Raw genomic sequence first — 15,508 nt, 5'->3', positions numbered from 1 at the left:
AATGTAGACGATGGTTTGGCCAGCATCTGACCTTTTGGAAGGTTGGAAAGAGGCAGGCAGGAGAAAACACCACAAAACAGGGCACAGAGAAAGAGCACAAAGACATGTAATTTGAGGAAGCCCYGATAGCAGAACCACAGAAATGGTCTGAATTTAAGGAATTTGTATAGGCTGCAAGAGACTTTAAGCAACAAAAAAAGAAATGGGTTTCCTGTGCTTTAATTCCTCTTGTGTTCAGGGAAGTGGGATGTGGTGTATTTACTGTAAACAGAGACAAAATTGCATCAAAGGCTGTGCTTGCATCACCAGCACTGCCCATAATGGAAACAGCATGGCAGCTTCACGCTTTGGTGAGCTCTTCCAGCCAGAACCTGTGACACAGTGTTAAGATGTCTGTGTGCAGCTGGAACATAAAGCCAGAAAAGCTTCAAAGGGCAAAACTGGATCAAGTACTGGTTTTCAGATTGCTACACAGCTTAATTTTAGGGGCTGGTCCAGTTATTTCCACAGCTTCTGGAAAACTATGCTAGCAGTTGTTTCCTTTTATCTGTTGCTAACCTTATTTACTTTGTACATATCCAAAGCTGTGGAGGAGATGAGGTTTAATACAAAATGCATGTTTGCTGCAGTAGAAGTCAGTTTTCGGATATGTTGTGTGCAGTGACAGTGGCATTCAAAGGTACAAACTCATGATGGTTTCAGGAGTATCCATCAYCTCCTCTGGAAGAAGGAATGAGGAAAGGCAAGGCTACTATAAATTCACATGGTGCTTTTTTAAGAGGGGTCCTGCAGCTCCCCCGTGGTGATGAGTCCACAAGCAAAGCAGTTGTTCAGACAGAAGGGACATAAGGGTATCACACTATTAAATTAACTGCTACAGGTGGAGAAAAAAAAAAAAAAACCCACATCTTTCAAGCTTGGAAGACCTCATGAGATATAATAAGATCATGCCCCTTCCTGCGACTCTGAGCTCCAGATCTCATTCAGTTTCCCAGCTACCCCACCTAACAAAAATATTACCTATCTCTACATGGGTGTAACCAAAACTGATAGATATTCTGCCTCCAGCTTCTCTTGTAACCTTTTACTCTGCTAATACCTAGAAGGGAGCAGCAATTTTCTGYAGAAAAAAATGTCTGTTACTACTACTATTTATATGCTATGGTTATATATGTTACTGGTTATGTACCATACACACTAAGTTGTGTCTGTGCGACCTATAATAACTATAATTACAAAACCTCCTYGGTGTTTTCTGAACCCACTAAGCCATTTCCTAACTGCTGAGTTGTTTTATGAAAAGCCTACCAGCAGAATCATAAACTTTATAATAAATCAAGTGCTCCTGGAGACAGACACAAACCCAGACCCCAAGTGTGCTCACACAGACATGCTGGTGGCTGTGCCAGAGGAGCTTTCCAGCTCCAGGTCTGACAGAGCAGCAGCTTTTGGGGCCAGGATGCCTGGGAAGGGGCAGCTGGCAAGCCAGTGTATATACTTACTTGTCCATAAAAGGCCACTCTGAAAAAAGTTCCAAGAAGCCTCTTCCTGCTGTGCATTACTTCCAATATCTTGGCATACGCTCCGTGGAGTGTTCTGTACAGCTGGGTGAGTTTCTGGAAATCAGGTTTCRACATTATGATGAAAGCAGGATTTTGCAAGCAGGACATTCTGGCTACCACTGGAAGCTACTGAGAGACCTGAACAYAATCCTCTGGAGGACTGAAACCTGAATTTCTAAGGAGGGTGAACTCATGCAGGYTTTTTTCACAAACGTGGTCTCAGGTGCATGCTTGGTGTCAGGTCTGCAGGGTACCAAAGACTGCATTAACACCACTACCCTTGGAGAGAAAGCTGAGTGCTCTGTCTCAGCGTGTTCCCACACCAAGCCTTCACAGACACAGCAGATTGCAATATTTTATCCAGATTTTTTTTTTTTTAATTAAAAACAGCTTTACAACAAAAAGTATATATTGAGACATGGCTTCTCCCAGCTTCAGTTGTAAGGCTGGATGTTCTGTCATGGCAGAGMAAGGGAAAGGGGAACAGTATGAAGCTGAAGCACAAGTCACAGCAGGTGGTGGGGAAGGAGCAAGGCTGGGAACGGCTTCCCTCCTTCTCCTCCACTTGCCACTGAATTACCCACAGGTCTAGTCCTTTCTTTGAACAGTTCTCATTCTGTTTTTAACCCTTAAAAACCTCAGGTCTCAGAAAGAATCTACCATATGGAATGATATCAGTTTTATTTTACGGGAAGGAAGGTGGTAATTATTCACTCAGCTTGGGTTGTCCGTGTCATTAACATTGGTAATTACCTTCCAGATCATTGCTTTCACTGATTTCTTTAACAACAAGTAATGAAGCAAATGCATGTTTTACTGACACCAGTTCATTAACTCATAACTTCAAAAAACAAAAAGTCCCCTGTTTTTTCTTAGCAGTCTAGAAAATTACCTGCTCTATGCAAAGYAGTTCAAAATAACCCACCTCAAATTCACGCCGCTTTTCATAGATAGGAATGATCAGTTTGGAAACTTCAGAAATTGTCTCGTAACGYTCTGCTTTCCACAGGCCATCTACACACTGCTCCAGCAGTTCCACCAGGACCTCCTATGAGAGCAACCAAATGGGGGGTGTTAGTAACAGTCCAAGCTAAAACCATGTCAACTTCAGATACTTTATCAGGTCCCACAATAAGGAGTCACAGCTACACAAGTTTAAATCCTGTGCATTCCTGGACTTTCTAAAAGCATTCTAAATTTTATGGGGTGGAGGAAGAAGAAAAAAGACAAATTATTTTTTAAAAGTTCACTAATTCTTTATGAATCGTTAGCACGATAACTAGTATGCGTGTCCTGGTTATTTAGCTACTTCCCCTGGAAAATTCAAAAACTCCGTGAGAGCACGGAGATGACAGCACTGGAGGTCAGAGGTGCACGTCTAAGGAACACGTCTGAGGAACATGTGTGCAATAGCAGTGYCAGTTCAGGGTCCTCAGGTCTCGATGAATGGTCAGTTGGGCTGCAGGGCCCCTTGCTCAGCTGTGAGGACCCAGGACAGCTGCACAGGGATGGTGCACAAGTGCTTGCAAGACTTTGTGACTCGTGGGGGATCTACCCACTTCCCCAGAGCCTTGCTATGGTTTCTGGATGRTTCTGCTAACATGGTGTCCTGCAGCACAGCCCTACCTCCAGAGGACCCTAAGCTGACCTCTCACTTGCAGAGCTTGACTTCATTCAGTCCCTCCTTGGAAATACCACACCCAGCTGTGCTGCCTTGTGCTGGAAGAATTTGCATTTGTCTAACACAGCAGGCAAAGGTTGTGGTGCAGCTTTYTCAGTCTCAGTGCTAGAAAAGTCTTTCATGGGAACCAAGAACTTAMAACAGTTTTACCTGTCTGAATCACACACAGAAAACCCTTCAGAGCAGATTTCTCTTGGGTAACTGCAGAGGAACAGTCGTGTTTACAGATGCCAGTGCACAACTGTGATTTGTTTAGAGTTCACATGAACAAAGGCTAAAATTAAATCCTACTCAGATGTCAAATAACCTGTAWCAGTACAGGACCTCACCTCACTGTAATGTACATCCATCATCCCACCATCTTCTTTCATTGCACCTTCCTCATCAATGTTGGGAGTGATTTTCCTGAAGGCAGTGCATCCACTGGGGAAGAGCTCTGCAGCACACAAAAGCAAATAGATTAGTGGAATTATCTCAAATGTGTCATACTGCTGTACTTTAACCTGAGCTGKCAAGGCAGTACCACTCAGCAGCTCTCTCACCGCCCCACCCAGCCCTGGCAGGATGGGGAAGAGATTCAGGGAAAAAAGTAAAACCCACRGGTTGAGATAAGAACAGTTTAATAACTGAAACAAACTGAAGTGTGGTGGTGGTAATAATAATAATAATAATAATARTAATARTAATAATAATAATAATAATRATATAAACCTCAAAAAAGTCCAGTGATGCATAGTTGCTTATCACCTACTGACCTCTGCAAACACATTACCAGATGGCTCCCCTTTCCAGGTAAGTCCCCAATGTAATTTGTCATGACATTCTTAGGTGTGAAATAACCCTTTGGCAGTTCAGGTCAGCTGCCTCAGCTGTTCTCCCTCCCAGGTTTTTGTGCAGCTCCTCACTGGCACAGCACAACACTGAAAATCCTTGATTAGTGTAAGCRCTACTGAGCAACAGCTAAACCATCAATGTRCTGTGAACATTACTCTCACACTGAATCCAAACACAGGAGCACCAGCTACTAAGGAGRAAAATTAACTCTATCCTATACAGCAATTGCTGGAGAGCTGRGTGGTAAGCAGACAGCAGTGTACRCTCCTAGCAAAGAAGCACAGGTAGGTACCCCAAAACTTTGGGTAGCTCAGCCTGTGCATGTGTAAAGAGYGTCAGTGACAGAAATAACTCAATGTTCAAACTTCATTTAATATTCCTTTGGACTTGTTCCTCTTCCCTTTTAGGAGTTCTCCTTTACTACTACTTGTGGTAAGCAGCCTTTGTGTACAAATAAAACATTGCCAGCTTTCAATACCCTCCTCTCTGCAGCCATGTGGAATGTGTGTATGCATCACAAGAACAAATCCTAACTTTCCCATTTTGCCAAGACAAAGTACAGAACTTGGAGGGGTTCCAAGCCTCCTGAGCAGGGCACTGAAGACCTTTCCAGTCCAGACAGTGCACGTAATCTTATGCAGCCTTAACTTTATGAAATGTTAAGGGTCCACTTCAACAGTTACTCCCTTATATGGAAATGAGAAATGGGGTCAATGTATCAACTGTGGAACACGTATTTAAAAGAAAACCTGCAATGTGGTGTAACTTGAGAACACACAAGTCTGTCCTTCCTTCCTATTTTGCACTAAGCCACAAAACTCCTTTTTTCCTGATTGTTTTTCACATATGTATATAGTTAAGTTATAGTCTCAGTTTTTGACTGAATTTTGACTGCTTTATTTTATATTTTTCTGTACTGCCTATAGTAATAATTCTGATACTCATATTGAGTCAGTTTTTAACATGGGCTTCCCCTGTGAGCACATCACCTAATATAGTGAAATACAGTGTTAATAATATAATGTTCACTGTAAAATACAAGTGAACATTTAAACCAAGACCTGATGTGTCAGTTCTTACTTCACTCAGCACCATGCCAGCGTGGCTAAGTAAGTGGTTATGAACAGCTGGAGTACTTTCTTAAAAAATATTCATCATCTTCTAGCTTCATCCACTGCATTTTTTTTCCTTTTTAGCTTGTTTATAAAATAAAAATTAACCAAACTGAGAGAAGTTTGTCTTTAAAAAGATTCTTTGAAATACCCCACCACTGCATTATCTCCCAAACAGCAGACACTTACTCTTCCTGTGCAGGAACTCGGCAACGAGGGCTGCTACGTGAACATAACACATGGCTGCCTGCAAAGCACAAAGAGAAGTTGCCAAAATGTCACCTGCAGATCTGTTCTGTTGTGCACCACGTTTCTAACTGCACAAATTACCTCTGAGAAGTCGCCGTTCTTCACGTGTATCTTGGCCATGCTGTCCAGCCACGTTTTCCGGAGCTCRGGGGTGCTTGCATAAGACTTGGCCAAACTGTACTGGAGATCTACCAGCATTTCTGGGTCCTTTTCGTGTTCTTTCATTTGAGCAGTAGCCATGAGCACTGTGCGGATTCTCTTTGTCAGATCTTTGACTTCGGAAGGAAAAGCAGTTGCCTGACACAAAACAAATTGAGTTAGAAGCTTATAAGAAAATACAGGCTTTGCCAAGGAATGACCCCTTCAGCCAACAYGCCACTATCTGAAACACTGAGAACATGGTAGATAGGGCTAATAAATTCTTCCTTACTGAAGTTAAATTGGAGGCATTTCAGTTGTAACGACACAGGGCCAGTCTCTCCAGGTCATGCCCAGGCTGGCTGTTCCCACTGAGGCTGCCACTTTAGCATCCTGAGGAGCTGGCATGAGTCTCTGGATGAGACCACAAACCATATTCCARTGTTTTTTCATGTCATTCAACATCTGGATTGTCAGGCTCTGATGTGGTCTCTCTTAAATTCCTAAAGMACTGAAGGCATTTGTAGAGCTTCCCACCACAAGAATGTAGTGGAGAAAGAAACACATGCTCTGATCTGATCCCGTGCTCAGAGCAGGGCCATCACTGAGTTAGAGCAAGGCTTGTCCAGCCAAGTTTTATAATCTCCTAAAAGAGAAAATCCGCCTCCTTTTTAGGCCCTGCTCCAGGGCTGCACAATGTTCTTGGGAAATAATTTTTTCTTAAGCAAAATTGGGACTCCCCTTGCTGCAACATGCCCACATTGCCTCTAGTCCTGMACTTCACACCTCTGAGAAGAGCCTGACCTTGTCACTATAACCTGCCTGCTGTGGAAAACAGGATTCTCAGACTACTGTTCCCCAGCTGCTGCTGGGGCTGTGCATGGCATCCTCTCCAGTGTGTTGAAATCTCTTTTTTACTCTTGCACTTACACAAATGCATAAACTCGATATAATGATCATGTCGTGATGGAAATTAAAAGTATGGCTCAGTGAAAGTGCAGCTCTTACCAACATCTGTCTACATGGAAAAGAACTGCGGTTTTTGCCAGGTATATCCTACCTATAAATTTGTTAGATCACATTTAAACACCTAATGGAGGTTCCTATTACACCTTTAAGGCATAGGATAATCATGGAATTGTAAAAACACTTCCCATTTCCCCTATCCTGCCTTGGCAGCTACTCTGTGTGAATTGGAGCAAGCTGCAGTTACTCAGTGGGTTGGGTACAAACCACTAATTCTAGCACAAAACCAGGCAATTATTTTCTGAAGAAATACAAACACTAATCTCCAAAAAAGAGCGCTTTTTTAACATTACTGGCACTCAATTAATTAAAACTAATTCCTGCTCACTATCACCTTCAGGCAACAGAAATACCAGACCCTCCCTTGTCACTTTTCCCAAAGCTGGGAGTTCCTGGAAAGCTCTTTGGACAACCTTGCAAGCAGAACACTGCAAAGCACAACCTGAGCTGGCATGAGCTCAGCCTCACGTTTGGAGCACAAACTGCCTGAGCAGCTGGTCCTACTGCTGTTGGCATAGCACTTGTTTACTGAGCAAATGCAGCCCACTGTGAGCCTACAAATCACAATTCCAATCATTAGTCCTACCCTTAAACACGGTTTCCTGGAGTCTGTCCCCAGCCTTGCGTGAGTGGCTGATAGCAYATGACAGGAGGTGACATCTCCAACTCACCTTCATGGGCCTGTCGCTGTTTGCAAAGTTGTTAATGATGAGCAAGGAGTCCTGAAACCTGGTCCCACCGCTGAGGGCCACATCTGCAATTAACTGGCTCACTGCAATGATTATCTGTTGGGATAAGGCAGGGGYTTTAATTAAAAAAGCCCTAGTAAAAGAGTTTTATTAAGGTCACAGTTGATAAAATGCTTACAGGAAAACACCACATCTTTTCCACCACGTAAGCAGCGGTCGGCGTTGTGGCTTTKCTCTCACATCTCCCAAGGACAAATATTCCCTAGAGGACCAAACTGCTTTGCTGAACACAACYAACAATCCAACAGTTGTCATATGAAACCCTGTTTGGAGTTCTGTGATTCATTACAACCTGAGATTCATCTTCTCCTGAGATTTGTTACAACCCAGAGGGTATTCATCTGTGACACTAGGTATCTACATTCGTTTCAAAAACTAACAATGCCAAAAAAGCAGCTCCAAGGAAATCCCTTCTCCTGCCTCAAAGGCAGCTGTCCTTGCCACCCCATCCCAGCCAGCCTCTGGCACAGAGATGTGTCTTGTGTCTGATCCGCTAAAACTCAACAGCTTGGAGTACTTGATAGCAATAATTTTACCCCAAGGTGCCTGGACCAGTCACTGGAAAGGAGAATTAGGCAAAACCTGGAAAGCAAGAGGACTTTTGTCCATATGGCAATGTCAGGATCCTCTGCAGGTATGAGGTCAGAGAGTTCTACTGCTGTATTCCTTAAATCTGAGGTGTCCTGCTCTCTAGCTTTTCTYCAGCCACTGACCTGAAGATGCGTTCTCAGAAACGTTCTCCTTTTGGTGAACTCAAAATTATTTCTCATCAGGAGATACAGAAGAGCAGAGGCTTCATTCCTTGTGGAGGACACCTTGGAAGTGCAACACTTCAGGATCTCATAGCAGAGGGCAGCACACATGTTCACCCTTCCCTTGAAAAATGCTGAGGGAAACTTCAAGAGAGACAAGCAAATATYAGAAAATACACCATTAAATAGCATCCACAGGGCTCAGCTGGGGCACAGGGCAACACACTGAGCTCCAGCCTGGACAGCCTCAGCAAAACTTCTGCCAGAATTCTGAGCCTGAAAGTATTTGTAGGACTGAATTTGGGGCCTATTTTTAACCATGTTTCCTAGAGCAATGTGAACTTTGCTGTCACACTTTTGGGGATGTGATCGTCTATGTCCATCTAACCCTTCCCYGATAACATCTGGGTTTATTGGCAAATTCTCAGCAAATTGGACASACAGAATTATGTTCTTATAAAAGCCATAATCACCAGCAGTGGAGCAGGAAGGAGAGGTCCCATGGACAGTCCCACCAAAGYTGCTATCTGGAACATCACAAAATCCATCTGAGCCCATCCAGGAGCCCAGCCTCGCTGGAAAACCTGTGACCTGCAATGTTCACATATCTACAACATATCAACACAATGGACTTCTATGTGATCCCCCAAAACCATCGAAAATCATGCCTGCATGCGCTCAGGAATGCAGACAAGAGACTTACTTGTCCCTGAAAGCCTAAAATTCAGTGACCTGCCCTGGCCCCAAGACASAGCCAGCCAGGGAGCAGCAGGACCAAGCCAAACCACAGCATGAGCTCCCTCGGTCACAGCGGGGCTCAGGGACCTGCGGCAGGCTGAGGGGAACACCAGCACCCTGGTGGCATCTCTGTCCCCTCATCAAACCCTTGAGCACAAGCAGGGGACAGCTCAGCCCTGCCTGGAAAGGGACAGCTGCAGCAGAGTCCTGCCTCGGTGGGCAGCTGCCTGCTGGGGATGCCAGGGTGTGTCTGTCTGGCTGCGGTCACCAGAGGTGGCTGGCGGGAGGCGACAGCACGCTCAGCTTCCTTCCACCCTGGCCACAGCGGGCTGAGCACAGGGAAGCAGAACAGGGAAGGGCTTTGGGCTGGCACGCAGCCGTCACCGCAGGGACCTGCTGCGCAGGGGCGATGCCAACACCTCCMCAGGGAGCTGAGGAGGTTTGGGCATTGCACAGCAGCACTGCTCYTTCTGCTGCAGCTGGCAACCATCCCCAAGGAGTTTCCTGGCACAAGGAGGCAACAGAGGCAACCATGGTTTGATCTGTTCAGAGGAAAGATGTGCTCAGTTGGTTTGAGACCCCACAGTTCTCATGGAGCACGGTCCATTAGCCACTTCTRTCAGCCCCACCACCTTCTGCCATGGGAGATGACAGCAAATACTGCCAGTGTATTCAYTCACATCTTCCAGTCAGAGCCTGGAGCTGTTATTGTGGCTCTCCACTCCTTGCATTTGGTATGTATGTTCCAGGAAAACTCGCAGATATTGCTGAGGCCACCACCATCGCATGCTGGTGACAGGGTCTTAAAACAGGGATCTAGGAGCTGTGGCCAGCAAGATGTTGGGATTGCACCAAGAAATTRAGACACAAAATACTTTGTGTTGACTGCCTTTGGCTAAAAAATATCTTCAGGGGAAAAAAGGGAGGAAGAAAGAGCCAAACAAAAACCATAATAACACAGGGCCAYGAAAACCTTGTGTGCACTTGGGAAAGGAGCTCCCAAGGACCTGCTGCCCACTGCAATGCAATCGCTCACCAGAGTGAGACGGGATCATGGTCAGCACTGGGCTTAGCCCAGAGCTGCACAGCTGGCACAGCTGGGTGACTGGGCATGCACAGACAGCACAGGGACAGCTGCCACCTGCTCTCAGCAGGGACACTGCCTGCCTGCAGMGGCTTTCCAGGCATTTCCAACCCACTGCTAGGGACAGAACCCTTGCCTGGGAATCTGCTGCAGGAGGAGCCCTATGCACTCCCTTCCACACCACCTGTGTCCTTTCCTCAGGGAACCCGTGTYCCTTTCTGGAAACCAAGCCCAAGCAGATGCAATGGCTCTTGGTGCCAGGTTCAGGGAAGCAGATCCATGGGTCTGTGCCTGCTGCAAATCCAGCCAGGTGCTGCCCGTGGCTCTCCAGCTGGCAGGAAACACACTCTGGGAGAGCATGGAACAGCCCCTGTGGTGATGGCTGTGCACACTGGAGGAGCCTGTTTCTTATCCAGCCCCAAAACAATGGACCAGAGCAGGAGTCAACCCAGCAGCCACTCCCAGAGAGGCCCCAAAGGGACACGAGGGCAGGAAAGCCATGAGGACAGGCAGGACCTGGGGCTTCCATCACCCACATCCATCTGAGCTGCTTTTTAATGCAGACCCCTACTCTATGCATTTTTTCCTTTATAACCTTTAATTTAAAGACCATTTTCAAGCATGCATATATGTATTTATGTGTAAGTGATGTTCTGAAAAGGCAGATTCCATTCTTAAGAAAACCTGGAGCATGAAACAAGAACAATCTAGCTTTTGCTGGTTCTTACCAGCCAGTAAAACAGAGGCAGCTTTCTTCCCAAATTCTCAAAACACATGCATGCAACCAAAACCAAAGATGCAAACAATTATAGATTTTTTTTTTTGTTCTTTGCCTTCCTGCAACATTTATTTTAAATTTTTTAAGAGTCTTTTGTCTACCAAATAACTGGATTTAATGCAGAAGACAAATTTTGGGATGCAGAATACATCACAGGAGTTTTCTCCCTCCAGCAACCATTTGCTGTGACCACAGGTAATAGGGGGATTCTTTTCATTGGAATCATAGTTACAGAAGGCCATAAAAATGAGAAATTTTCCATTCTAGCTGCAACAAAGGTATAACTCACTTTTGCTTTTCTTGAAGTTACAAAGTAGTGCAGTGTTAGTATTTAAAAWCAAACTTGTAGGAAAATATGCTATCCTTGCACTTGTCATGAAATACAAGTGGCCAACCTGCCTCAGCCACCACAGCCACTTCAGGCATTAAAAGAACCCTTGACAGGACTTAAAAGGAAGTTTGGAACTCCTGTGGTTATGGAATAGGTAAAGAAAACACTTCCTCCTTATAGATACCATCTGCTCGGCTCATATCTTGCTTTWACAGAAGCCATATATGTCCTGTCATAGGGGAAATATGAGAAATTAGCTGAAATCAATCTTTCATGTCCACAAAGGCCCATGATATGAAGCTCCACCATAAATCCAAGAAAAAATTCCCACTGCCCATCCTTGCAGCAGCCAAGCACACAGACTCCTTGCTGTCATCAGTGTTGTGGAAAGCAARAATGGAACCCCTGAAGGGCTCCAGGCATTGAAGGCTGATGGTGAGATCAAMTTGAGCAGGTGTGAAAGTTTGGCTTCACATTCAAAAAAAAACCCACAGGAAGGCAAGGAATGTCTGTTATTTGCCATAGGCATAGAACAAATATTTCTGGCTAAACAAACTTTTGGCTAGCAAAGAGGAAAGTGCAGTGTATGCAGATTTGTAGCAGGATGTATCTCATGGCTAAGCAGACCACAGGAAAGCAGAAAACTCAAAGGTAGAGCAATGGACATGCACTGAACCCTGCAGAAAAACTGAGGTTCCTGCCCCTGMCAGCTGCCAATCTAGCAGGCTTTAAGAAGCCCCATGGAAAAACACCTTGTAGACCAYGCTGACTGGAGCCAGATAGTGAGCCAGCAAGAGCTCTGCATTTCTGCTGCTCATGTGTTTGCTCAGCAAAAGGCAAAATCCAGCCCTAGACTTACACCAGCTCTTAGGTTTGCTGTGGAGTTACAGTAAAATGCRCAAAGCACAGACCTTTTCCACCTTAGAACAACAGTTTAGCAGTCTCTCATTAACCAGACTTTGCAACTGCAAAAGCTCTTTTGGAAGTCACTCTGCTGCTTACTGCTCTTGTACTGTGCTCTGCCTGGCTGCAATCTCCTGCCATGGATTTTCCTCATTAATGAAGTGTTGAGCTCAAGGGATTTGGGATGTTTTAACTAATTCTGTATTTATGATAACAGTGCAGCTTGGGAGGAATGGTGTTCACGTGTACATCAGRTCTTGAAAATGTACTTATGACAAGTGGCAGGTTTTGACAAGCACAAAGGGCACTGTCAGCAATAGCATCACCACAGCTCTTTTGTGGTCAGCTGTGGCTCTGTCACTGCTTGAGCTCAGGGGATTAAACAGCCTCACTGCYTGCCAGGACTCAGAGCACAGAAAGTTTCAGCAAGAACTCTCATCTTTCACAGGCAGTGTGTGAGGAGGTGCCTGTCAGCACATGCATTACTCAAGCAACAGCATTTTGAGGAATCCTGACAGTTTGGGGCAAAGATTCAAGCACCAACTTTTGGTTCAACAGATACTGATCTTTGTGACCAAGGCAAGTGAAGGAATCCCTCATGATTTCTCCTTTTGCTTCCTGATATCCAACAAATAATAAATAACTGGAGAACTTAACCTGAACTGTTTCATAAATCACTGAAGCTGTTTTCTAAAACACATCCCCAAAATATCAATTTAACCAGTATGGCCTCTCTGCCACACTTACAGGCTCTCCCCCACCCACGTCATGTAATACATACCTTACTAATGAAAGCTCTCAGAGAGGCAAATACGTGCTTAAGGGCTGCTTCTGACTGCCCATTTTTGAGAAAAGCCAGATGAATATCAAAAACCTTCTTCATAAGAGGATTGTGGCCATCATTGCTTAAAAGCTGGGTCTGGAAAGAACAGGAGAATTTACTTTGCAGAAGTGCAYCTGAAGCTGGAAATGACAGATAATTTTGCATAATTAATCACATTAATTCTTCAGCCAGATAAGCAACAGGCCCCTCAGTAAAAATACAACCAATAAAATGTGACAATCACGCCAAACTTACAGTAGTTAGCAGAGGTTATTTTTGTAAAAGAGAGAAAAAAAATAGTTTATCACTTTTGCCTCACTAATTCTACAACCTAAGTAAATAATCTGTGCAATTTTCACTGGTTGCCTAGTTATTGTAAATAAAACATGCTATAACTAATGTAACGATCATACCGGTTTTTTCCATTTCTTTTTGTCTTAAAAATTGTTCCATTTGTAGCCCAAAAGAGTGAGGGAGGGGGAAAAAAAGATTATCACATCTTTTCAGTGGATAAATTCATAGCTGTGGTTAGCACACTTCCCTTGTTTCTTGCAGAGTGTTGTCTGCTTGCACCTTGTGGGGACAGGGTAAAATGGAATTTCTTGGGGTTACTGATAGAGTGCAGATCTTGTGGGCAGTTTAGGGTGCAGACTTTTACCTGGAGTTCATTTACTGGGGCAGCAGAAAAGCACCAGCCCTGCTGCTGCAGCACAGGACCTACTCGTGCGACCATAAAAACAAAGCAGAAGCCCATTAAAGCAGAAGAGAATCCAGTCCATCCTGTGGTTTGAAAATCACATTGCTTTGTGGTTCAGTGATATTCAAAAAGAGGCAGCAGAGAAAGTCAAGCAAGTTTCAACTGTTGCATTGAAATMCTTTTGCTGTTACCAAACTTCTAGGGAGTAATTTAACATCTGCACCAGGATGGCTTTTTGACTCTGCAACAGAAGCAGAGGCTATGTGGAGCTTTCTCTTCATGTTCAATCCATCCAAAAAGGAAATCTTCATTGTGCTTGCTCTCAAATCTAGAGCTGGCTACATGCAGCATTCCTCTAATTACACTTTAGGAAGAGCATTTCTGGAACAGTGTTTCAGTATTTTGCTGCCAGCCTGGGATTTTCTTCACCACAGAGGCTGTGGTTTTTGCAGATGGCAATGATTGCCAGAAGCACAAATCCCATATGGAAGAGAAGATTTCTACCCGTGGTTCTGGTCCTGCCTGTATTGGTAACCACAACTGGAGAGCCCCAGCCTCAGAGATATTCCTGTACAGCAATTCAGAGAAATCTGGGCCTTGTTTCTAGGTAATGTAGGGTACAAAAGAATGACTGTTCTAAAAATGCTGGATGTTCATTTCCCTTTCCTCTAGTCCCTCCTTTCTATGCCATGCACATTTCCTCTTATTCTATTTTTGTAATGCCTATAGTCATGGTACAACATACATGCGATTTTCTCCGACCTCAGTTTTGAAAAAATGGCAAGATTTCAAAAGGACATAATTACTCTGASACCCTCTRAAACAGTCAGTGTTTCAGAAAACAAACAAGCTGCAGACAATTTGCTTTGGTAAAGGCTTTCATATTCTYCCACTCTAGGAKAACAGATCACYATAATCCACATATGCACAAAAACASAGCACAATTTTCTAAAAYGTTTTCRATTTCAGTGCTGACCTTGAAACTCTGAGTGAAGAAAGAGATGGTGTCCAGGACTGTTAGGCACACCTCGGTGGCAATATTGCCCTCCAGTAACGCCTGGTGCACAATATCTGCTTCTGAGGTACCTGCATCTGTGAACAGAGAGAAAATCAGGAGGAAACAGTGTTGAACACTCCAGCTCCCAAAAGATCTAAGTGCTGACACAGATAAGGTTCTCCCCTTGCACTTCAGTGTGCTTGGAAAATGATGCAAGAGTAGCAAGATGCTGAATTTGCCAACTCCATTCAGAGAAGCTGCCTCAGCTTGATGCCACGTGAAAAAAACAAAGTCAGTATTGCCCCTTAATATGACTGTTTTTAAAGCTAGACAGAGCATGAGGTGGTGTCCAAGTTGTCTCCAGAGAGGGGAAATGGCGAAGTGCTTCAGTGGGACAAAATGCACCCACGCAGAGAGGCTCAGAGCAGATCCCAGCACAGCTCTCCTGCTGGCCCTGCTCACTGCCCAAACCCAGGCTGTGCCTGCACAGCAACCCAGCCAAGAGCTGAGCCAAGACAGGCAAAGGGAGAAAGCCACACAGGTGTTAAGTCCCAGGGGTGACTTTTAAAGGACTGGCTTAAATACCACCCCCACCCATCCAGGAATGTTGCAGGGAGGAGAGGCGACCACTGCAGTTCTGTAGAGTTTGCATAACCTGAAGCAACCAGCAGCAAGTGGAAAAGGGCTGCAGGCAGTTTMCATCAGGCTGACCCGCTCCCTGGCCCCTCTGGCTCTGCTGTACGTACTGTGGTTGAGGGTGAAGGATGTSTCCAAGCTGCCCAGGTGCTGGAGCCGCACGCCGGCCCTGCTGCGGAGCGCCGGCATGGTCTGGGATTTCCTGTCGGCCGCCGTGTGCTTGGACAGCCAGGCATCGTGCACCCTGCAAGGGGGAGCAAAGCTTGGGCTGGGGCTGGCAGCAGCGGCCACTCCTCTGTGGGGTCACACAAAGAACCAGGGTGGAGAGCTCTCCCTTCCAGCACACGGGTCTGGTTTATCCCGGACGATCCCGTGGGACTGACCAGGCCACGCCAGCCTGGGGGCCCTCAGGCTACCA

The 15,508-nt window shown here is 45.2% G+C and overlaps 1 protein-coding gene across 3 annotated transcripts in view; it reads right to left on the bottom strand.

The window, feature by feature from the left end:
- The window catches only part of LOC130585263 (dedicator of cytokinesis protein 11-like), a 44,347-nt gene that overhangs the window by 10,494 nt on the left and 18,345 nt on the right, over positions 1-15,508 (bottom strand). For all 3 annotated transcript variants that reach the window (XM_057385684.1, XM_057385686.1, XM_057385685.1), the window contains 10 exons: positions 15,201-15,334; positions 14,434-14,549; positions 12,719-12,856; positions 8,065-8,247; positions 7,274-7,387; positions 5,520-5,735; positions 5,379-5,436; positions 3,573-3,679; positions 2,488-2,610; positions 1,503-1,616 (listed from right to left, as the gene is read on the bottom strand). In XM_057385684.1, coding sequence (XP_057241667.1) covers positions 1,503-1,616; positions 2,488-2,610; positions 3,573-3,679; positions 5,379-5,436; positions 5,520-5,735; positions 7,274-7,387; positions 8,065-8,247; positions 12,719-12,856; positions 14,434-14,549; positions 15,201-15,334 — 1,303 coding nt within the window. The remainder of the gene's footprint in view (positions 1-1,502; positions 1,617-2,487; positions 2,611-3,572; positions 3,680-5,378; positions 5,437-5,519; positions 5,736-7,273; positions 7,388-8,064; positions 8,248-12,718; positions 12,857-14,433; positions 14,550-15,200; positions 15,335-15,508) is intronic.

The sequence above is a fragment of the Malurus melanocephalus genome, unplaced genomic scaffold, assembly GCF_030028575.1.
Source record: "Malurus melanocephalus ecotype Western Australia unplaced genomic scaffold, MMel_1.1 scaffold_855, whole genome shotgun sequence".
In the NCBI taxonomy this organism is placed as follows: Eukaryota; Metazoa; Chordata; class Aves; order Passeriformes; family Maluridae; genus Malurus; species Malurus melanocephalus.
This window is presented reverse-complemented; position numbering and strand designations above follow the sequence as displayed.